The sequence below is a fragment of the Micropterus dolomieu genome, linkage group LG08 (assembly GCF_021292245.1).
Source record: "Micropterus dolomieu isolate WLL.071019.BEF.003 ecotype Adirondacks linkage group LG08, ASM2129224v1, whole genome shotgun sequence".
NCBI classification, from domain to species: domain Eukaryota; kingdom Metazoa; phylum Chordata; class Actinopteri; order Centrarchiformes; family Centrarchidae; genus Micropterus; species Micropterus dolomieu.
Window position 1 is genome coordinate 32089236 of NC_060157.1, and position 24617 is coordinate 32113852.

A 24617-nucleotide genomic window follows, 5' to 3' on the forward strand; every position below is an offset into this window, starting at 1 on the left:
CTAGGGCTGCAGCTAACGATGATTTTAGTATTCGAAGCTTCGATAGATTATTTCAACGATTCATTGATGCGTCGTTTAAGAAGCAGCGCCCCCCTCCCGGTAACGGGATCAGCTGTGAACGTTTCTAAGTGATAAATATTTATTGGTGCTTTCGGAAATTCATAGTGTGTCATACAGCAAACATCAGACCAACAACCAGACAGCTGAGTGCTATAAGTTATACTAAAGGCTCGTGCAGACTACACGACCGTCAGCGTCGGCCGTGCCGTTCACACAACTTGCCGTCATATGAACATGTCTTGAAGTTGTTGTGGCCGTTCACACTACTTGACTGATCGGTGACAGGGACACACGCACACTACAGGAGCTGACGGGTGCTGTGTCACCCGACGCTGGTCTCCAAACCACGTTTTGTCAAGAAAACACGTGAAACGGGAAATGAGCGATCCTGCACACGAAACAGCTGCTGTTGGTTATTCTAAAGACAAAGAATCTGGGTGAAAGGGTGGATTAGCACACGCAGGTAGCAGGGATTGTCAGAGCTACAGAGAGAGCTGCAGGGGAGTTAAAAGGTGCAGCTCCCCACACCCAGTTAACTCCTGACTGTGAGGCTACAACTCACTGCCCACCCAGGAGAACGATGTGCACATTTTCAGCTGAGGACTGCGGCTTACTTTGGCTTCAACTCAACAATCAGTCACGGTTTCAGTTAAATGCTAAAGTTGCTGTTACTGTTCCCTTGTCTGTGGTCCGCTGGCAGTTTTACGGTGGACGGACGGTAACATTACAGTTGTTGTTTTCTTTAGCTTGAAATAATCCCACACTCTGGACACTTTCTTCTTCGTCCCTCGCTATTTTCTCTCTCTTCCTCCACTTTGCAAACAGCGCCGTTATAATCTTGTCGTGTTCACAGCGTAAGCACGATGTGCGACAGTAATAAATGTCCCTGCGAAACAGTGTGCTGTAAAGTTACATGGATTAAACGAAGCATCGATGCAAAGAATTTGTGTCGATGCATTTAGTCTTCTTTAATAGTAATCGATGAATCATTTCAGTCCTAATGGAGCCGTCATCAGTTGTCAACAACTGTTTAAAAGTCAGATTTACAGAAATCACTGGAAGGTTGTAGATGTTGCAAACATAAAACTCCTCATGTATCTACTAATTATTAGGCTGAGTGTGCAGCACTGAGAGACACAGAAGTTGTCATACTGCAGGATCAATCCCGTTAATACAGGTAAAGTGTGTTGGAGCTGATGCACATCAATCAGAGCTGCGTTACGAACAGATTGTATAGATATGGTGTAAAGTGACTTATCCATATTGCTCACTCTGAGGTCTCCAGGTATTAAAGTTATGAAGCTGCAGCAGTGTCCTGTAGTCCGTCACGCTGCAGGTGAACCCGGGCTCAGCACAGAATTTATTAGAAATAGTTTGGATGTGATCACATATTAAACTCTGTACTGAAGGTGTCGTGTGTTTCAGGTGGAGGAGTTCTACCTGGTGAAGTGGAAGGGCTTCCCAGAGTCAGACAACAGCTGGGAACCCAAGAGGAACCTCAAATGCCCCAAACTGATGAAGCAGTTCCACCTGGACCTGGACCAGGAGCTGAGGCGCCACAAGAGACGGGGCACCCCTAAAAAGCTGGATAAGGAAGTTGCCTTGTTCCTTGTCCAGAAAGCCAAACTCCGTCTGAGTCTGCAGCGCTGGGAGGCACATTTGAACCAGACCCGCAACCACCCAGGTCGCATTTTTGTCATGAACGAAGTGGACTTCGAGGGCCCCCCGAAGAACTTCACTTACATCAACAACTACAAGGTGGGCCAGGGCATCGTGCTGGATGAGATGGCTGTGGGCTGCGAGTGCAAGAACTGCTTAGAGGAGCCGGTGAACGGCTGCTGCCCCGGGGCCTCGCTGCACCGCATGGCCTACACCGACAGGGGGCAGGTCCGCATCCGGCCGGGGCAGCCCATATACGAGTGCAACTCCCAGTGCAGCTGTGGCAGCGACTGCCCCAACAGAGTGGTGCAGAAGGGCATCCAGTTCGACCTGTGCATCTTTAAAACGGAGAACGGCCGGGGCTGGGGCGTCCGCACGCTGCAGCACATCAAGAAGAACACCTTTGTCATGGAGTACGTGGGAGAGGTGAGACCCCCAACTTTACCTGATCCGGTCAGGGCGAAGTTGTCTACAGTGAACCTGAACGCCACACGTCACATTTATGAGCCCACATCAGTGTTCACAGCTGCTGCAGGTTCGCCTCTGAGTAGATATCAGAATCAGAATCAGCTTTATTTGCCAGGTATGTGGACACATACGAGGAATTTGACTCGGGTTTGTACAATACTCACGATGTGCTTACTTATACAATAATACCATAAAATCAGTCACGGGCTACAATATAGAGAACACACATATATACACAGTACAAACAAAAACAATATAGACAGATTGAGACAATAGTGCAATGAGCAGAGTGCAAAGGATGCAGGAATAAATAAGTATTATGCAGGTGTTATGTACATGAGGTAGGTGGATTTGGTATACAGTATATACAATATGACAATATGAACAGCTCTGAAAGAGAGACTGATGAATAAATGATAAGTGTTAGTCAGTAAACAGGTGGCTGATTAGAGACAGTTGCTGGGTTATTGCACAGGAATTGTTCCTGACACTGTGAATCAGAGTGATGGCTTGTGGGAAGTAAGGCTGCGGCTAACGATGATTTTAGAGAAAGATTATTTCATCGTTGCAGCGTTTAAGAAATACTTTTGTTTGGCGGCGCCCCCCACCCTGGTAAGGGGATCAGCTGTGTACGTTGATAGTAGAGCTGGCCCGAATGTCATTTTTTTGAGCTTTGACGCTTCGAAAACGTAAACGTGACATAAATAAGAGCAAATAATCAAAGCTCGCTTGAGCAGCGGAAGAGCGAAGCAGGGTGAAAATAGATGCGTGCCGGAGCGGATTGGTGGCTGCTGTACAGAGCAGGGGGAACCGTAGCTGAGAGTCCAGAGTGAGAGAGTCTGAGCCGAGCAGGTTCAGAGCAGAATCCGGGAATAGTTTAGCCGGGCAGGATCCAGAGAGAGCAGACGGGATGAGCGGTGTTTCCGGTAGCGGAACTAAATCTAACATGTTTTTATGCAAAATTCACTTTTAATTTTAATTATAGCGACTAAATGCTCTTCTTCTACAATCGGCCTAATATAATTAGGCTTATTTAAATGCGTTCCTTGTGTTGCTGTTTGTTTCTAGCCTACAGTTTACTGATTAATTTTAAAATGTAGGAAATTTGACTGTTTTGATCTGTAATGAAATTAAGCAATTGTAAAATTAATAAACGCCATAACTTCCACACTAGTGTTGTCATCACTCCGTTTAAAGTGCTCCCACACAGCTGAGGGCTTCATTTAGTTTTCCCTTTGATGTGAACTGGAGTGTTGCGTTCAGCGGAGGTCAGGCGCGCGAAAAAACCCTCAATAATCGAATCTCATAATTGAAAATGGAATGTGTACCCAACGGTCGAATATTTGAATATTCGGGGCCAGCCCTAGTTGATAGATGATGATATTTATTGGCTCTGTGGCCGACAGTTAATCAAAAACGAGCAAGATGCGGCGCCAGCAGCTGAATCGGTAAGACAGAAGACAACAGGGAAAATATATGAAGCTATTTGGTTGCCTTTTTATTGAAACACGTTGAACTTTTCATAAAGCCGATGCGCTCGTCAGTGTCACTTCTCGTGAACAGATGAATCACAGCCTGGATGGAGTTGGATTTAAAAAAAAGTTTGATGCGCTACAGCAAACTTTTTAAATGTTGACCTCATTGTTCTGCATAAATAGTTGTGATTGGTGATGAGTTAGTAGCCTACTTAAAATTAAGGTAACTGGGATTAATATTATAATGATATGGTATATACTATTATATGAAATTATAATGAACATTAAATTAACAACATACTTTTAATATAATGTCGTAATATTATACTAATGCAGTCATTTATACTAGTTCCTCCTCCAGGTTGTGAATCGAGCCCCTGTAGTGGACAGATGTAGATTTAGCCAGAGCCAGGAAGCCATCGTTCAGCATGTTCCCCTTGTTCTATTTTACATCTGTTTCACTAAAGTTTATACAAATCAGCTTTACTGTGCAGCTATACGACAGCAGCTGTTGATCGCAAATGTCTACTACTCTGCCCGCACTACCAATGTTATCCATCACTCAGTTTATTCTCTTCAGCTTTGTTCTCTTCTGGCCTATATGAGAGTTATCACAAACAAGAGTGTTGAGTTTTACAGTCTCGAAATCAATTTATAGTAAATGTAAGTGAAAGTTGCGTTGTGTAGTTTTTAGTGGCTTCTTACTGTAAGGTTTCAGATAGCAACCAACAGTACACCCTTTACAAATTTATGTCTGAAAATAAATTTCAACTTTGTCAGGTCCCTATCAACTGGTTGGCGTTTGTAGGCAGGGTTAGCATTATCTAGTTTGAACCAACTAAAACACAAAATCACACTGTATTTCATATGTTTGGCAGTAATATTGCACACACAAATGCCGTAGCCTTTGTTAGACAATGGATTTTCGCAGGAAATCCAACCAGTCCTTCACATAGAAAACAGCAGGCCTATACAGGCTGTTATAGGCAGCTGGGAGAGTTGGTCAGTGCCTCAATTTTTAGGTTACAACCGGGTCAAATATAGGCAATACAGACGTTATAAATATTTTTAAATTCCTTTTAAAACCTCCACAATTCTCCTTTTAAGGGTGTGAGGCTGACTTAACTGGTTAATGTTCCAAGTGGAAAGGTCTTGAAAGGTATTGAATTTCACTTTAGGATTCCAGTATATATCCTGGTTAAGCTCCAGGTTGTTCTGACCGCACCAGAGAGCCAGCTGATCAACCTCCCGTCTGTAGGCCGACTGGTCACCGTCCCGGATGAGAACGATGGCCGTCGTGTCATCAGCGAACTTCAGGAGTTTGACAGATGGGTCTCCTGAGGTGCAGTCGTTGGTGCAGAGTAGTGTTTGTCAACGGGGGCGTTGCGAGGACGATGGAGGGCGCTGGAAGCAATATTTTGGAAAGGGTGGCGTTGAGCTGCTTTTGGGGGGCGTTTTTTTAGTTGGAAATTCTAAGGTGAGTTTACACCAAAGATTCACAACAATACGAGTTTAAACCAAAAAAATGTGGTCTGCAACATTAAAACCTGCCAGTTTACTCTACTGCGACTGGACGAGGCGGTGTATTTTTTCCTCCGGCAGCTTCTCGTGGCACAGCTCCGTGCTGCCTTCACTGGAACGAGAAGTCAGAGTATCATCTGTCTAATTTTATCCACATGGCGTTTACTGTGTAAACTCTGGGAAATCTTGGTATTACGGTGGGAAAGTGTTTATTTCTCTGAGGAATACACCTCGAACGTCTTGTTATCAGTCCAGCGTGTTAGTGTCCCTGGTGGGCCACATAATATGCTGTCTGTACTTTGGGAGTTCATGGTTGAGGTTTGCTCTTTTGAAGTCCCCGAGAACAATGAGCAGGGAGTCTGGATGTTTTTTCTCCACGTTAGTTATCTGGTTGGCCAGGTGTAGTAACGCCTCACAGGCCTGAGGTGGAATGTGACCAGGACAAACGAGGAAAACTCCCGTGGTGAACAAAAAGCTTCATAGTTTATGAATAATGTCTCTAAGTGAGGGCTGCATGATTTTTCCAACACCGTGACATCTGGGCACCAACCTTTGTTTATATAGAAACAGAGTCCGCCTCCCCTACCCGTGAGTTCTGTTACGCGGTCCTAACAGAAGAGATTAAATCCGGCAGGTAAAGTCCGCTGTCTGGGATGTGCTCGGTGAGCCAGGACTCAGTAAAACAGAGGGCGACAGATCTGCAGAAGTCCGGGTTAGTTCTGTTGAGGAGTAGCAGTTCATCCATTTTGTGTGCCAGAGAGCGGACATTCGCCAGGTGGATCAAAGGGAGAGCGCAGAGCTGCTGCTCCTCCAACTAATAACTCCTCCAATGGGAAAGTTCCAGGTTCAATAAAGAGCGTGGAATAGTGTGAGCAGTTGAAAGTCCAATGTTTAAGAGCTCTTCTCTGGTAAATGTTACCAGAGAGGGACGGCAGAGTTTATAAACAAAAACACAAAAAGCACTACGGAGCGTAATCCAGAGGTGGTCATCTGCGGCGCCATCTTGATGTTGAGAAGTTGAGTCCGGCCCAAAGCATAGTGGAAATAAATCTGTATCAGTACTCTGATGTGGCTGAACGCTGTGACAGGATATCCTTACTAACCAGGCTCAGATTCTCTTAATATCAGCTCCATGTATGTGACATCTGTTCTCCATCTGTTCACTTCCTGTCAGCTGCACAGTAACCCTACCTTAGTTAGTCAGCTTTATTTTGTCCACGATATTTATCGTTTTTCATAATCACCGCTTTATTAGCTAGTCACTGTGTAGCACCAACATTAGCCCGACCGCTTAGCTGACTAAGGTTGAGTCTGAGCTGTAGGTGGAAACTAATGACAAGGAGGCTGTGGGATTAGCAGAGATCCAACAGGAAGCAGGTGAACCTACAAACTACAAACACTGAAGCAGCATCCACATCAGGAGGTTGTACAGGTATCAGATGTTGCAAGAGAAGTTCATTTGCTGCTTCTGAGGAGATTAAATGTCTTGGGTTCAAGTCAAAGCAGTATTTTAGCTTCTGGGAGCTTTAACATCTGTGCTCAGGTGAATCAGTGTCACACACGAAGAGTCCTCGTACATGTTGGGGTTTAGAGCCAGGCATTATATTGAACTAATCATTTTTACCAAGACAGTGATATGTCCAGTAGAGCAGAGACACACTGAGCGCTGATCCCCTGAGGGAAACATGGCCGGACGTTGCAGGTTTCTCAGGGTCCACGGGGCTTCAGGTCTGAGCAGTGTGTAAATTTCGATTTATAAGCGGATAAAACGATTAATCGATGCATCAAAATGTGATTTCTTTTCCTGTTGGCTGCTATTAAACTAAAATAAACGAGGAATTTCCTTTTACCTTTGAGTCAGACAGCTTTCATCAGAGGTGTAAATGCATTTAAAAACCGTAACGCTGCTCATTGCCCATAAATCTGACTTGTCAATAAGAGAAATCAGTCCAGCTTTATCATAAGATGGTGCCTGATCATTCAGGACCGACGTGGGCCAGACAGACTACACCTGCAGGGACTTTGACCCTGTGCTTTCATTTCTCTGAGAGCTGATCAGATGTCAGGACTGAAATTGATCAACTGTGTAACAGTGAAGCGTTTCCTGTCTCACTGAGTCCAGATCATTACAACTGATGAAGCAGAAAGGCGGGGCCACGTGTACGACTGCCAGGGCTCCACCTACCTGTTCGATCTGGACTACGTGGAGGACGTGTACACGGTGGACGCAGCTCATCAAGGAAACGTCTCCCACTTCGTCAACCACAGTGTGAGTGTGTTCAGGCTGGGTCTGGGTCTTACACCAGACACATGAAGGAGTATTTTGAAGCGTGGTGGCTCCTGACACACTGTATTGTGTTTGCAGTGTAACCCCAACCTGCAGGTCTATAACGTGTTCATCGACAACATCGACGAGCGGCTGCCGAGAATCGCTCTGTTTTCAACGCGGGCCATTCGGGCAGGAGAGGAGCTCACCTTTGACTACAAGATGCAAAGTAAGTGTTGAGCTTCAAACTGTAGGGGATCCTGTGGTCCTCAGCAGGCTCCAGGGTTGGCAGGTGAGTCTACAGGTGTGCAAATGTTATTAAATGTTATTTGTTGATAACGATAAAAAATGTGTTTGTAAAAGTGTGATGTTGTAGCTCGCTCTGGTTAATGGGATCATAACGAAAGACGTTACTGGAAACAGGTCGTGTTTAAAACATAGAACGCTGACCTCAGACAGGTATGATGAACCCTCTCCTGTCGTAGCATCAGTGTCTGAACCTACATTTACGTTACATTTATTCATTTAGCTGACGCTTTTTTCCAAAGCGGATAAAGTGACTTACAATTGCTATGTATGTCAGAGGTCGCACGCCTCTGGAGCAACAATGGGGATAAGTGTCTTGCTCAGGGACACAATGGTGTCCCTGAGGTATTCGAACCCGGGTCTCTCCCACCAAAGGCATCTGTCTTATCCACTGCACCATCACCACCCCACCTGTGTCTGTGCTGGTCCCTCAGCTGATTCAGGTCTCAATTAGAAGCCTGGTCTGGTTTTTATAGAAGTTCTTTGGATGTATTAAACCTCTTAAAGCCTGCTGGGTCGCCTGCTTGAGCTAAGCTAGATCGCACATACCAATACTTTTTATTTAAACCTCCATCAGAGTGGACATGTTGTGCAGCATTAAATTGGTTGGATTCTCCACAATTCAGATTTCCCATCACGGTAAACAAGCAAGACCAAAAAGGCCTAATATTCATACCAGCAGAGCCCATCTTTGCTGAGCGAGAGTTTTGTGTGAAAGGAATTAAAGGCCTATCCCAGATACAGGCAATGACTGAGTCAAAGAAAAGCCCGGGCTGTTTTACAGAAATTTGCACACTGACGTCTTTTGATCAACATCTGACTTTTCAAAGCCAGAAAAGGCTGATCCATGTCTAACGACTGAGAGGCTGCTGGTGTCAGACTTTTATCTCCTCCTGCTTGTTCACACATTTTTAACTTCAGTCAGGAAGTTTTGAGCTTGTTGAACTCGAGCACATGTGTGCATGCTACCCCGACCTACAGTGTGAGCCTTTTAAATCTTCATGACGAAGGAAATGTGTTCTTGTTCTCTCCTGTTTGTTTGCAGTTGATCCGGTCGACACAGAAAGCACCAAAATGGACTCCAGTTTTAGTCTAGCTGTCCTCCCCGGCTCTCCGAAGAAGAGGGTTCGAGTGGAGTGTCGGTGTGGATCGGACTCGTGTCGAAAGTACCTGTTCTGATGGGGGACTGCCAGGAACAGCGTTGTTTGTGTAAACATGTGGAACATTGTACAGATTTGTATATGAATTTTTTATTTTCTGAAATTCACGTTTTTATATGTGAACATGACAAAGTCTTCAAGCTGCAGACCACAGACGGGTCATTTTAAATCTGTGTCCACTAGAAGCTGAGATTAGGAGCAGTGTGCTGTTTGGGTGCTTGGTGTGTGGGACAGGTATTGATCACTGGTACACCATCATTGGGTTTTATCACAGCATCAGTTTGTGCTTCGCTTCTACCAGAGACCTCAGCAGGTTAACAGATCTGGGATCTGAGAGCCCAGACCGCCAACAAGTTCCTCAAACATCCACTTCCTGCTTCGCCTGCTGGACTCTAGTGTGACGAGCGAAGCGGCAGTACCTGACTCTGTTTTATAAATAATCTGCGTAACCGGACCTCAGGTCAGACCTGTGTACCTGTGATGGAGGTCAGAGGTCATTCAGAGTTGGAACACCAACACACAATGCTCCTCTGCACTTCCATCTGATGAAATGATTGCAGAGGACTAACGGGCCCTCAGGGTGCCAGTGCTGGGTTCTGGTACTGCAGTTGGTGTTACCCTGCAGACACATCTGAGTTCACATGGGTTGTTAATCTTTCTCTAAATTGAGATTTTATAGTTGAATGTGTACTTTGTAGTGCTTTTTGTTTCTTTTACCTCTGGTCATCGTGCTCCTGATGCTCGGTGGGTTTAACACTGCGGCCTCCTGCTGGCGTCCGCGGCCTCTCTGAGCTCAGTGAGCTGAAATCTGCTCAGTTATCAGCAGTTCATCTCACAGAGACCACAGACCTTCCCTCTTCCAGGACCTTCTGCACTCAGCTGATCACCTGTGACAGCCAGGTGTTTAACAGGAACTCGGATCACCTCCACCACAGTCTGAAGCAGCTTACTATGCAATGACCCTGAACCTGTAGACAAGCTGCAGGGAGGTAGTGACCCTCAGCTGATCTGTAGCGTCTCAGCAAACTACTCCTCCTTCTGGCTTTCTAACAAAGAAAAGTCAGGACTTGGCGGCGAGACGGTCCCTGTAGTGGTGACTTTAACTTCCTGTGGTGGTCCAACAGCTGGTGGTCCTCAGTGTGTTTAAACTTGTGTAGTGCTTCAGCGTGGAGAACAGACACTGTGTCAATAAATGATGAACTGGTGATGTCATTGTTGTAGTTTTATTAAATGTTCATGTTGTGTTTTGACTGCTTTTTATTTTTTAATCCAAAGCATGCAAAATGTTTCCCCACCAGAGAGCGCTGTAGCCCAGCTGCCACATTAAACAGGACTAATAACCAGCTACCTGATGCAGACAAAAATGATAAACAGCAGAGGGGTGAATGAATCAGTGAAAGAAATCAAACTGTCATGGTGAGAATGAGGAGTCTCCACAGCCCCTCATGTTTGGCCCCCAGATTATGGTTAAACATGTGGCGTAACCTCAGGCTGATGAAGGGAGGAGGAGTGAGTCATGACACAACTTCAGGTGTGCTTTTGCCAATCAGCTTGGTGATTTGTCATGTCAGTTCTGCTCTGAGAGCTGATTGGACAAGGCCAGAGTGGCGTTCAGAGTCTCCCTCACCTCGTGACAGGGATTGCTCTGGATTTACTGGATTTGTGGAGGATCAGGACTTCCTGAGCTCAAAGTGGAGAAACGGGGGCGCAGGTCTGGATCCCTGACTGAACGAAACATTTAATGACCAACAGGTTCTTAATAAAACACTTGTGGGAAGTGCAGAAAACTCTTAAGTTATTAACTCATTACTTTTTTATCTCTAAATTTACATTATTTCCCAGTTTTACTGACCTAAACTTTGTCTTTACCTTCTTTGGTTATTCTGCAGCGGTGGCAGGAAATCTAACATTTCTACAGTAAACACCTTGGAACCGCCTGTTAATCCACCCCCAGAAGCTTTATTTGGACTATATTATATATACTGTATATAATATTAATGAAGGACGACGGAGCAGCTGGTCATCGGTTGATCCTGCAGTGAAATAATGAACATTGTTCGTTTTAGATCTGAAAATGTCTGTTTTGGTGACGTAAATGTTGTTTTTAACTTTGGTACCATTTAAGGTTTTTCACTGGACCTGAACTACTGAGATTTACAGAAGAACTACAAACATGGAGGAGTTCTAAAACTTCTGACTGGTAGTGTCAATGCAAACCCTCTTGAGTAAATACAGAATGAGATGTGGATTTCTTTAGAGCTGTGAACATCAGAGACAGAACCTAGACAAATAAAACCAATTGTGTTTACCAGTAGAGGTAGATGAGATTCCTGTTCAGAGCATTCTCTTAGACATGTGTGTGCAGGTATTGAAAATAATAATGTTCTCATCATTTCAAATGAAATTTATTTTCGTTACAAAACCGACAACAGAAATCATAAATCGCCAGAGACATGCGTAAAAGCTCAACCATTTTTTAATAATTCAGAACAAACGGAAACCGCAGCGTCTGGCTGGATGGTCGGGGTCAGAACAGATTTCTTTCACATCCTTCAGAGACTTTTGGTGTTCTTTCTTTTTGAAAACTTCAGGATGCACCAGGATGAGACTTTTCTTTGAACCTTTGACATTTAAAATAAAGATTCCCTCTGTAAGACACTGCTTTGAGTTTCCCCCTCAGAACATCATTACTGTGTGAAGCCGTAGTGATCTGTGCTGTTGTGCCTGCTGGACAGTGACCCAGCAGAACCACCACACACTGGTCTGGACATTCACTCGTCACACTGGTATCGGGCTCATTTACTGAATGGGCACCGGTCACACCAGCAAACACTTGCACACCAGACTCCATTCATTTAAATGGAATTATTACAACTACTCAAAATAACTTTGGTGAACGTCTGTAAACAAGCGCTTTGGAACTGATTTCTGTTTAAAACCTTGGTTTAACTGTATTTTATTCCTAGTTTTGTTTAGCTTGGCTTCTACCTGCTGGAGCTACCCTCCCTGACCAGCCAGAGGCAAAGGGTAAAGGATCATTTCACTTTATTATTTCTTTGTAATTTCAGCCACCACTTCTGTTGGTCACTTCTTAGATCTGTGAACATCATTACAAGGAAAGTCTGAGCGGAATAAACATGAGCAGCCAGGAAACAAAGCAGCAGTTCATCCAGATGATCTAAATAATCGCTCACTGAACAGGTAAGTCACCTGTTGGTTTGTCTCCCACCTGTCCTGTCAGATTGAGGCATTCACAGATCTCAGTTATTATTACCGACGGGAATGATGGGGAAGACCCAAGCGGATCATTTGGCAATCTGATGCCAGCCTTTTTTCATGTACTGTTCTTGCTGTACTTCGTTTTTTTATGTGTTAATTCAATGAAACCTTCAGATCCAGGCCAACGTACGCAGCAACATGTGTCTGAATGCTCTTCTTTACCTCTAAATATGTACAAAAAAATTCTGATCCAATTAACACTAATCTGTTACATGTTTGATAAGAGGGACTTTGAGTAAACTTCATTTCTTTGAAAACACATTCAGATCTTTGCATCAGGAAAATAAATACGGAGGAAGCATTTGCAGGAATGACGTCTTGAAAATGCAAAATGTATCTGGTCAGTTTTCTTTCTCGCCCATCTAACCATCAAGACACACTCACACCTGCCAATAGAAACACATACACACACACACACACACACACACACACACACACACACACACACACACACACACACACACAGTAAAAATACTATGATCAGGAACTCTTCCATTGCATTTCAGAGTTGGTTTGCTGTCGATATAATACACATTAATAGTACAGAGGTCACAGTAAATTTACAAAAACAGAATCAGCCTGAGGCAACTAAAAAAGCACTGTCCAGCATCTTTTCTCTGGCTCCGTCTCAGAAAGAGAAAAGAAAGAAAAAGACAGAAAGTCATTTTTCCTTCCTTCTCAGGTTGACGTCCGAGGAGAAAAGCAAACATCCAGAGCTGTTCATCAGATCCTCAGTCTAAATGTTTCCCATTGTGGGCCCACCACCACCACAGGTCCTCCAGGGTCTGATGGGAAATGTCAGTAGTGTACACAGTGTTCTGTTTCCTCCTGAATACAGAAGGGACCCATTTGTCTGATCTTTGTTGCATTGGTTTGATGTTTTTATGGAGTAAGGCCATAATTCTGAAAATAAAAACACATTAGCGAATCTCTGTGGCATGCTGTTGTCGGGTGTTTCAGGTGTGCCACGGCAGAGACAACGGTGCACCTCAAGCCCCCAAACACACTTTATTTGTCCCCAAGCTTAAGGACTGTGCCATGTTTTCAGACATTCACCAACAGATTACAATCTTTGTCCTATACTTCCACCTAAACTTCAAGATTTGTGCAAAATAAAGCAGATGAGCCTTCTGATGCACCCCCGGCACCCTCAGTACCCTCTCAATCTCACTACCCTCAACCCTTCTTTACCCTCACACCCCCGGTGATGATGGTTTAAATCTCATGTCTCCCAGTCTTTGCTGTACCATGCTGATTTATAATAAGCTAACTGTGACTCCAGATTCATGTTACGAGCTTCTTTAAAGGAAAATTTAGGGTTTGTAAAAGATTTTGATGCCAGACATCTTGACCTAGTTTCAGTGTTTACCTCATTACCATAATCAAATTACGTTTTTTAAATTTCCTCACAAATCTGATGACTGATCACTTTTTTTACTCAATCTCATTATTTTGGCCTAAAAAGAAAAAAGTTTGACATCATTTTTAAAAGTTGGTATTTTGATTTAGTACCTCCTAATTTCGATTTGAACAGTCCTGAAATGGCCTTCTGTTTGGGTAAAGCTGCACACGGTATTTAGTGTTCTGCTGCTGGAGAGACAGTGTGGCCTGAGCTTTGTTAATGTCACATCTCACTGGATGTCGGCTGTTTGAGCAAAACTCGCGAGCCGGATACCGTCAGCAGTTACATACAGTTGTCCCTCTACAAACCCTTTCTTTAGCAGTAAAGTTGTTTCACAGATTTAACTTGCACACCAGACTCCATTCATTTAAATGGAATTATTACAACTACTCAAAATAACTTTGGTGAACGTCTGTAAACAAGCGTGTTGGAACTGATTTCTGTTTAAAACCTTGGTTTAACTGTATTTTATTCCTAGTTTTGTTTAGCTTGGCTTCTACCTGCTGGAGCTACCCTCCCTGACCAGCCAGAGGCAAAGAGTAAAGGATCATTTCACTTTATTATAAGTTTTTTTTTTTTTTTATTTCTTTGTAATTTCAGCCACCACTTGTGTTTGACGTGATTTGTCCTCAGGAAAAACAAATGAGGTTTTAATCCCTAGGTTCAAAGCCTGAAACCAATTCCTCACTGTACGTTTTCTGCTGCACCACTGAGGCTACGTGCTTCAGGGTTTCATCAGGGACACAGATGGAAGTTTGGTTTTGTTCGCTGACTAACATAATGAATAAATGTGTCCTGTGGAGACTTTGCCCCGTCTGTTGTGTTCTTCAGATACTTCAGATATTGTTTTACTTTGACATGTTAATCAGCACAGTGCCACTTTCAGCAGTTTTCATAATAATAATAATCCAGATTTGATTCTCTCAGTTGTACAAAATGAACACTTCATACTTACTCTGAGTCGACTGAGATTTCAGACAGAATTAACTGAATCACATACGATGAGTCCAAGACAGAGGACACCATCAGTCTGTCTTTACAGTGGCCCTGCTGAAGTTTAAACTACTCAACAAACTGCTTTTACTGTTCATGCTTCTGTTCTGGTGGTAATAAACTGGGCACATGTTTTGTTGGGAATGTTTGAGGGCATTACATCGTGCACACATTTCAGACCTCAGACACTAATCGCACTAGGTAGCCGAGGAAAGGGATTTCCAGCTCAGCATTTTACCCGAGTGATTGGAGATCTCTGCAACTGGACACTGTGTTGAGACCATTACAAGATGGCCTGCTTGCCGTTAACGGAGCGGATCTTTAAATTAAAAGCACACAGGTGTGTCAGCAGTAGAATTTCAGGACCGTCAATCTGAAACGCTGAGCAGAGCTGGAGATTGTTTCAGGATTCCTGTGGGACGGGACTCAGTTTCACTATTGATTGCAGGAGCGGGAGGGGACGGGAAGAAAAATCAACAGGAATCATCTGTTTTTTATATAGAAACATGCAGTTCTAGTATGAATACACGCTATTTTCTGATTTTTTTTATCAGGAACAGGATGGGAGGGGAGTCATTGTTCTGGGATTGGGACGGGACAGGATTATTTTTGTGGGAGCGGAATGGGACGGGAGTGGAAATCCACTCTGGTGTGTAGCCCATGTTGTTGTCCTGTCCACTAATGTGTATGCTTCAGACACAATGTTCCTCATCCAGCGAGGAGCATTTCTATTTCATTTAGGTCAGATTAAACCATCTCACTGGCCCCTGAGTGTGATATTCACAAACCTTTGTTTCCTCTACAGACTTCAAGAAAACAGTTTTGATTCCTAAATCATTTCCAGAAGGTTTTATAATTTTAATCTATTCCGGACTTTGAAACTGGACAGTCGTTAAACTCTGAGATAACTGAACAAGGAGTCTTTGGATTGCGTAGAACTATATTTTTTAAATAAAGTACTAAAAATCAAAATGGGTTAACCCCTCCCCCAATAGTAAAATGTAGGTTTAAACAAGAAAAGTTGCTCTTTGTCCTCCTCAGGAATCTTTTTATCACCAAACCAACTCACACATACTTTGTTTTAGACTTTTCTAATCGGCCACTCTGATGGTCTTTATGATGCAGCTTATGTAATTTGTTGCTGGCTTGGTTTCCACAACGACTGCATTACTACTTGCTATTAAAGTATTTTCCTCTTGTTAGTTAAGTCAAGGTCTGACTCCATGTATGCTGTTGTTTTGAGTGAAAAGGGGTTGGTAGGTGGAAATACATGCTTACCATTCCAGTGTTTTTACCTTCACACTCACTAGTTTCCACCCACTGCTACTAGCTAGTAGCTTGCATTGAATCAAATGCCACAATAACTCAAACACTCCTACAACAGATCTGTTGGCTGCCTCTTGGTTGTTCTCCACGTTCAGATCATCGTCTCTGTTTACATGACACAATAAGGCTCTCGTGGCAGATGAGGTTTAGTCCTGCAGCAGGCTGGTAGGTGGGAAAGGAGCCCTTTCTTCAAGTCTTTGTTAAGGAAGAAACAGACAATAGGGTTGACCCCGGCTTGGGCAAAGCTCATCCACACGGTGGTGGAGAGGTACCGGTGTGGTATTGTGCAAGCCTTGACAAACACCCTCCAATAGCAAGCCACTATGTAGGGAGACCAGAGCACCAGGAACAGCAGGGTGATCACGTAGAACATCCTGCCAAGCTGCTTCTCCGCTTTAAACTCCTCCATGCCCAACAGGCGCCGGTTCTGGTTGTGCAAGTTCTGCCGGATTCCCAGCAGAGTGGGCGGCATTGGGCCCCTGCCAAAGCCAGCAATCCAGTTTGCTGCCGCTTGGCCTGTAGCTCCCGGCCCATGGAAGGTCCAGTTCTGACTGATGGCTGGCACCATCTGGACTGGCTTCATCTTGCGGTGCTTGTACTCAAACAGGAGTAGTTTCATGTAGACAACATGTGTGGCTAGAATGAGCACAGCTAGCATTAGCATGAAGCCCAGCGTATCGTTAGCCTTGAAGTAGCGATGCTCAAAGATGCACTGGTCCTCCTCACGGATGAATTTGTAGGTGCCCACGTCAAAAACCGGCGGGAAAGCCATTGCCACAGACAGTGTCCACACCATGCACACCACTGCCACACACGTCCAGAACGTCATGCGCTTTGAGTAAAAGCGGTGGTGTGCAATGGCCATGTAGCGTGTTACACTGATGCAGAACAGCATGAAGGCGGCGTGGAAGCAGAAGAGCACCGCCATGAAGGCCACCACCTTGCAGCTCAGCACGCTGTAGGTCCAGGCGGAGCCGTTCTTTATGGACACCAGCACAAAAGGGAAGCAGATGGCTGAGCGAATGGTGTCTGCCAGGCACAGGTCCAGCAGGAAGTAGTAAGGTGCCTTGTGCAGGGCCCGGTCCCGCAGTACGAGCAGAGACACCACCAGGTTGCCCACCAGGCTGATGCAGATGATCAGCCCCAGCAGCACCAGTTTGATATATGTAGAGACAGCCGAGGAAGGGCTCTCTGCTATCAGTCCTTCTGCAGTAGCCACCACCGCTGCCACGGGCCCAGCAGGCCCTTCGATGCTCTCATTTCCATTCGCCATCCCGAATGCACCCCCACCCAAACCACCTTTTTTTCAGACAGCAAAGCCACCTCTCCTCCGCCGCCTCCTCCGTCTGCTAGTAGTTCCTTCGTCCTCGTGGTTGCTTCCTTCTTTCTGCAGTTCACAAGGAACAGGACCACCCCAATCCACATCGCTCCATTTCGAGCTGAGTCCCTTTGGTGTAATGGGTCGTCTCACCTCCTGATACTCTCCGGGAGCCTGCAAACAACCACAGAAGACAAAGAAACATGAGGCTGGATGTGTCTCTGTTAAATGTGGACCGTCTCTCATCTGGGTAGAACAGAAACACACCAGATCAGATCAGCGGTAACAAGATAAAAGAAAAAACAAACTGATGCCAATCAAAGTGAAGACATTTCAACAATGGTGATAATAAAGAAAACCCCTGAAATCATGTTTGTTCTAAGCACAACCCATCAGTGACTCATCGCCACACAACCACTTGTACCAACTGGAAGGACCGTGCCCACTTTCAGTTGTTCCGTAAACCTGATGAAGGTGAGGTTCAAGGTTCAAGGAGTCTTTATTATCCCTGGGGGTGGATTCGTTTTGCAGCAGCATCTAACATAAATAAGGTTATACAAAACAAGCCAAACTCAGTAAGAAACAAAAATAAATACATACTACACAGAAGTCCACATCTCACATTGAAGTATTAAAAAAGCCTATAGCAGCAGGGACAAAAGAGTTTTTGTGTCTGTTTGTCCTGCATTTAGGCAGATTGAATCTGTGGCCAGATGGCTACAAAATGAAGCAGCTGTTCAAGGGGTGACTTGGGTCAGCCAGGACTGATTGTGCCTTCTTGAGGGTCCTTGTCTCATATACAGAATTTAAGTCAGTCAGAGGGTTGTGGGAAATTTTGCCACACACCTTAACTATATATTGCGGCCTGTTTGTGTTTTTAAGAGTAAGGGAACCAAACCAGCTCCCAAGGGCAAAAGACAGAATAGTTTCAATAAAACAACAATAAAACATCCTCATAAAAGTCTTATCGACATTAAAATTGCAAAGTTTACGATAAAAAAAAATGCGTTGATGTGATTTTTTACAGACAGCGTCAACTTGTGGCTCAAAGGTGAGTTTTTCATTGATTATAATACCAAGGTATTTGTATTGCTTTACCACTTCGATAGCTTGATCATTAATGAAGGTAGAAGAGAGGGTGGGGGGGTTATTTCTAAAATCGATCAGCATGTCTTTAGTTTTTGCCACGTTAATGTTAATAAAAGATGACTTGCACCACTCTGTAAAATCATTTAAAATAACGCCATGCTTAGGGTCGTTGTGCGTCAACAGCGACACTATTAAAGAGTCGTCAGCAAACTTAATGATATGACGCCTGGTGTGCTGGCTTGCGTTTGTATATAAAATAAATAAAATCGCAGCGAGGACGCAGACCTGGGGGGAACCAGTGGAGGAAAAGTGGACATCGTATAAAATGCTATTCACTCTCACACGTTGAGACCTCTAACATCTTCATAGTGAGGGACGTGAGCGCCACAGGCCTAAAGTCATTAATAGACTCTGGAGCCTTATTATTAGGCACGGGAACAATAGTTGAGACTTTCCAAAGGCAAGGAACTGTGTGGAGATGTAAAGACATTTTGAAAATAAAACCAAAAATGTCTGCCAGCTATTCAGCACAGTTCTTTAATATACGGACTCCAATGCCATCGGGCCGGGACTTTTCCTTTCCTTTATACCTCTGAAGAGTGTCAGGACCTTGTTTCTGTCAACGTGGACATTACTCTGTCCACGGGCAACATTATTAAAAACTGACAGCTCCTCATTAAAATCATAAATATTAAAATGATTATAAAAAGTGTTCAGTTCATTTGAGAGGGCAAGATCTGACATGCCATTGGGGGAAATCAGACACTTCTTAGGCTGCATCCTCATCACAGCTTTCACACCCTCCCATACAGGACGTGAGTTGCCTGTGCTCAGCAGGTTCTCAATTTTGTCCTTATAATTAAGTTTTGCAAGCTTAATTTCCTTTTTAGCTTGTTTTTGAAGTACTCTGTGTTGAGTCATGTTAAGGTGAGTCCAGTATTCTCTCTCTGTTAGCTCTGTTAGCAGGGCGGTTTAGTTCCTGCAGCTGGTGAGAATATAATCACACAACTAGAAGAGAACAAGAAGCTGTAGGAACAAAACTAACAAAGACATCTCAGTACTGACCTCTGAACAGCTCGCTCTCCATCGCTGTGAATGAAACGCCAGCACAGCGACGAGACACATAGGAACAGAATCAGGCTTCGTCCAACAACGATCTCTGTTCACACCAGCGTTTTAGCTGCGCATCAGAACTGATCTCAGTCTGTATTAAAATGACTGAAAACGCACATCACGTGACCGTTCACGTACACTGGGTGTGTGCGTGCCGGTGTAAACAGGATGTAGACTGTCTACTCCGCAGTTGCAGAAGATTCGGCTAAAGAAGAATGTTCTACTAGAGACGAACGAAAAAACAGCAGTGAAGAACCACACACTGTAAATCATCACGGCCACATTTTGTTACGCCCACTTGGATTTTGAACTCAACTATTTGAGTTTTCAAAAGTTAAACTTTAGCATTATCGTGTTGACAATTTGAGACTTTTGTCAGATATGTGTGTGTTGATTGAACTCGGGTTTGTAAGTAATCAGTTGAAAAAAGAAATGGGAGCAAGAGAAAGAAAAAAAAAGTTGCTTCTGAGTTTGAGAGAAACTGTTCTTTAAAACACGGAGAAGCTGAAAAATGGACGCAATCAACTAGTGTCAACAAGTGTCTGGTACAGATACTTTTAACGAGCATTATCAGAGTAAAATGTGTCAATATCTGTTTTCTAATAAACTATAAATATAGGAACCTTTTTCAAAAAAATCATTCTCTTTTTATTTTAATCGGAAACATTAATCTGAAGCTCAATTCTGAGGCTGATCTGTAAATATTTTAATAATAAATACTTCTGATTAACCCCTACCAATTTTAGGCTTAAATAAATAACTTCCAGTTAGTCCCACATCCAGGCTATGCCCTGTCTGTTCCGAGTACAGATCCAGATAGTGGTGTACTCGCTCCTCCCGACTTATTATATATTGCAGATAATTTCAACTAAAATATAGACACTTGTGGTAAACAAGAACGAACAAGTGCTACTGGTGGGAAGACGGCCTGTCTTCCCACCAGTAGCACTAGTTCTTTCTTGTTTATAAATGTAAGCTGAAACAGATTAGGAATTTAAATCCTCTAAAGTTGAAATGGAAAGTAGTTAATGTTGAATAATGCATTAATGTGTGTCAGATAGACTAAAGTTTTCTTGCATTGATAAAGTAAAATAATTAGTTGTTTTAACTCAGAGAATGAAGTTGAAACAAGTTATAAAAAGTTCAGTCAACTAAAAACAACAACGTTGAGGCAACTAGAACACTGGAGTTAAATCAACTTTAATTTGTGAGTTGAAACAAAGGCGGTCTTTAAGTAGAGATAACCCACTTGCATCGCCAAGGTAAACTAACTTGAATGTCTTACAGACAGCAGAGATTTCTTTGCATGGTTTAACAACAAGGTGGAACTGTTCCTGAAAGTAACACGGGAGTACAAAGTGAAACAGACCGGGAGAGTGAAAACGTTTCAGACTTTTCCGTTTTAGGTGTTTGGATTCGCTGTTTTAGTCTGGATGCTGAATGTCAACACATTCACTGCGGGGAACCCTCAGTATACGTCCGTGTGGCGTGGGCTGAAATCAGAAGTGACCTGCGCTGCCACGTTTAAACTCAGCTTATTCCTCTTTATTAAAACCTTTTCTCTTATAAAACATTTGAAGCATTCCTTTCACCTTTGTATGGTGTACCTCTAGACATCTCCAGCTCAATGACACCTTCGATCAGACGATGAAGACTCTGTACATATTAGCAGTAAATGATCCAGTTATTCCTGACAGCATCTCTGGATTACAAACATTAGCTGCAGCACGTCAGCGTCATGTTAGCATGTTAGCATTTAGCTCAACTTGAAACCTTCCTGCCTGCAGAGAAAAGAGATAGAAGCAAAGATTTTCAGAATAAAAGCCTCTGATGAATAACTGAATTATGTGTGACTTTGAGATCAGCTGTTTGAGGACATTTCATTTGAAAAAGACATTTTTATGTGGAAACATGTTGACCATCAGGATCGAAGAGTTAGACCAGTTAGGACTGAATCCGCTGTTCCTGGGGTCATTTTGGGGAGCCGGGGACCTGAGAGGGGGGCTGGGAGTCTGGAAGGAGGGGCCTGGTGGAGCTGGCAGTTGGTTGGCGGCTGAGGGCAGAGTCACTGTCAGGAACTGGGTAGCAACAGCAGCCCGATCCCTCTGGCTCGGTGTCGGTGGGAGGAGGCGACAGATGCAGACTGAGCCGGTCTGACAGCGGCCCGGCATCAGGCCTCCTCACACAGGAGCCTTACAGGTCTGATGAGGACCGCAGTCCGGCATTAAATGCTTCTCACAGCCCATGTCCTCTCAGGCCATATTACACCACATGACATGAACCCCGTCCGTCCCAGAGCCGAGGCCCTGCAGGGTATCAATCATCACCACCCTGACCACTACATCACACACCAGGACCCCCACACCTGACCCGCCTGCAGAGGCAGACAAAATCCGGTCCGGGCCTGCAGGAGGAGGCCCGTTAGACTCATGACATGCAGAGGCAGGCAGCGGAACATGTTGCAGATCCGGACCTGTAGGTAAAACAAAATGGTGCTACTTACCTGCAGCGGGCTGCTGGTCCTCCTCACGGTCTGCTGCGGTCTACATGAAACACGGGTCCAGGTTCACCTGGCTCTGCCCCACAAAAACAAATGGTACAAAGAGAGACGGCGGCACCTGCCGCTGCCACGGACCTCTGCGGTCCGGGTCTTTGTGAAAGCCTGTTGCGGAATCCCTTTAAAAAACGCAGCTTTTAAAGAAGCGTTTCCTCTTTTTCCTCGTGCATGTCATGTCTCCGTGTATTCCACACAAGGTCCCGGTCCCGATGCTTCTTCACCATCCACAGGGTTTGCTGTGCATTGGCAGCTCCTCTCTCCAGGCCGGTAGGCTACTGGTCTACAGCATCATGAGCTCAACTGGCAGACCCCGGCAGACGCCCTGCGGACCCTGTCGATCCACCGCCGCACTTCCGCTCGCTTTGTTCCAGGCATGTCGGTGAAATCCTTCAGCAGCTCCAGCTCACATAAACCTGCTCTCCTCCGAGGCCCCGGGGATCCGAGTCGGCGGGTTCGGGCTTCGGGACAATAGCGAGACCGGTCCTCATTCTGTCCGCGACAGGGCTTAGCTCAGACAGGCGGGTCTGCGGGATTAGACTGCAGCTGCAGAGTCCTCCATGAGCGGAGTCTGGCAGGTGGAGCCGGAGCGGGGGGCTGGTGTCGGGCAGGTTTCATTCAGGAGTCCGAACAGACGAGGCTGCTGCTGATTTAATCCCGTCTGAGTGGACAGGGGCGACCCCAGCCTCTCTGCGGCCCCTCCCCCTCCCACAGAGCCCCCATGCATGCTCTGTCTTTATACAGTTAGGAAATAGCCTATTTCTATTAAAAATCTGCTGACTTGGTTTACATCCTGTTTGTTTTTCAAATTCTACAAAATAAAAAGAAACATTCTGATGATAAATGAGGAAGCACTGTGCTGCCCCATGTGGTGCTGTCAGGGTCAGAGCGTTGGAGAGAGAGAACCAGGTGGACGTAACACCAGGCCTAATGTGGTGTATTAATATACTGTTATCAAACTCTCCCCAGCCTCCTCTCACGTTTCTTTACCTCAGAAATACTTTATTTATGATCAGATGATTGTTTAGCTGCACACAGTGTGTCTGAGAGGAAGAACCAGGTGAGGACGTGGACAGGTAGTCCAGGTCTCAACAGGGCCCCAAAAGCTGCACAGCTCCACACAGAACATCCAGATTAGAAGCTGGTTTTACTGCTAATTACCCAATGTTAGCACGCTAACCTGCTAACTGTGATGGTGAACATGGTAAATATGATGTGTGGTACTGCTGTGACCACATCCGTAAATACTCAAACACAGACATGAGAATGATATTGATCTTCTTATCTCACAAAACAGTTGCTGTCTTTAAATCACGTGTCTTAGTTTCCATTAGATCATGTCCTAAAGCCTCTGATGTCTCACGTAAAGTACTGACAGACGTGACGGCTGTGGCTCAGGAGGTAGAGCGGATTGGCCGTGAATTGGAAGGTCGGAGGTTCAATCCCTGGCTCCCCCTGGTTGCGTGTCGAAGTGTCCTTGGGCAAGATACTGAACCCCGAATTGCCCCTGGCAGCTATTCCGCCAGTGTATGAGTGAGTGTGAATGCTAGTTTCCGTTTGAGCACTTAGGCTCAGTGTTTGACTGGTGAATGCAGATATAGTGTAAAAGTGCTTTGAGTGGTCGAAAAGGTGCTATACAAGTACAGAGCATTTACATTCACTCTGTCTTTTTCTAACAAAGGTGCACCGGATGCACAAACTCAGGTTGCTTTTATGTGAAGAGATGAAATGCCAATTCTGATTGGCTCTCTGCGTCCTCATTAAAAGTTATATCAATGTCAATTAATTGTTGCTGAAAGAGTTGATGATCGCTGACCTCCTGAAGTTCCTGCAGCTTTATTATCAGCTGCTGGACGCACGGCGCACGAAAGGCAGTGTGGAGGACACCTGAACAATACCAAGAGGTCAGAGGACAGTCACACCTGTACCACCACCAGTGTTAGGCAGTAGGCTATTACTTTCCCCAGTAACTAAGTAGTGTAACTAATTTTCTAAAACGGTAATATTATTACTAGTTACTAAGGCAAGTAACGCTGCGTTACTCGTTACGGACCATCCTTGACGTAAATCCACGACTGTGCGGCAGCTCAGCGGCACCGGAGCATGTTGTTCATGCCCACTGATAGCCAAAACTAAAGGAAGAGAACGAGGGAGAGAGGCCTTCTTTCCACAGCTGGAAGTAATGCTGCCATTATTGTGTCACAGTCTAAGATGCAAAGAACATTGTCGTCTATTGTAAACTCTGCGCGACCAGCAAGAAGATTTCTACCGCAAACATTTCTACATCTGATTTATTGGAGCATCTGCTGAAGCAGCACAGCGACGTGAAACTTCCAGAAAGAAACTCCGGGAGCTGCTGCCACTGACACTGGACTCGTCGGCAGAGAGTGGCGTTAACGTAACGTTTTGTAACTACTGAAGACTGCTCTTATAAACAGGCTGCATGTGCAGAAAAACAGCTGTTTAAAAGTCGGGATTTACTTGCTTTATTCTTTTATTTCAGCCGGTGGCGTTAAGAAACGTTAGGCCTGGGCTATATGCTTTGTAACAACCACACTCCTTGCTGCGGTGGAATATGGTATTAGTTCAAAAGTCGGGGGAGACTGCTGTGTTTGGGGGTGAAGGGGG

The 24617-nt window shown here is 44.7% G+C and overlaps 2 protein-coding genes across 11 annotated transcripts in view; one reads left to right on the top strand and one right to left on the bottom strand.

Moving 5' to 3' along the window:
* The window catches only part of LOC123974601 (histone-lysine N-methyltransferase SUV39H1-like), a 22961-nt gene extending 12841 nt beyond the window's left edge, over window positions 1-10120 (top strand). For all 5 annotated transcript variants that reach the window (XM_046055420.1, XM_046055418.1, XM_046055421.1 and 2 more), the window contains 4 exons: window positions 1486-2145; window positions 7306-7452; window positions 7549-7678; window positions 8801-10120. In XM_046055420.1, coding sequence (XP_045911376.1) covers window positions 1486-2145; window positions 7306-7452; window positions 7549-7678; window positions 8801-8934 — 1071 coding nt within the window. In that variant the 3' untranslated portion in view covers window positions 8935-10120. The remainder of the gene's footprint in view (window positions 1-1485; window positions 2146-7305; window positions 7453-7548; window positions 7679-8800) is intronic.
* A 1184-nt stretch (window positions 10121-11304) lies between these two features.
* Window positions 11305-22653, bottom strand: LOC123975398 (probable G-protein coupled receptor 173). Of its 6 annotated transcripts, XM_046056863.1 has the most exons (4): window positions 21939-22653; window positions 21355-21839; window positions 21028-21216; window positions 11305-17407 (listed from the first exon to the last, which is right to left on the bottom strand). In XM_046056863.1, exon 4 carries the CDS (start codon window positions 17186-17188, stop codon window positions 16025-16027), a length of 1164 nt encoding a protein of 387 aa, XP_045912819.1. In that variant the 5' UTR covers window positions 17189-17407; window positions 21028-21216; window positions 21355-21839; window positions 21939-22653; the 3' UTR covers window positions 11305-16024. The 6 variants fall into 6 exon arrangements, with proteins under 6 accessions (XP_045912819.1, XP_045912820.1, XP_045912817.1 ...); XM_046056864.1 differs by having other exon boundaries at window positions 21043-21839; XM_046056861.1 differs by having other exon boundaries at window positions 21028-21839.
* Window positions 22654-24617: the final 1964 nt, after the last annotated feature.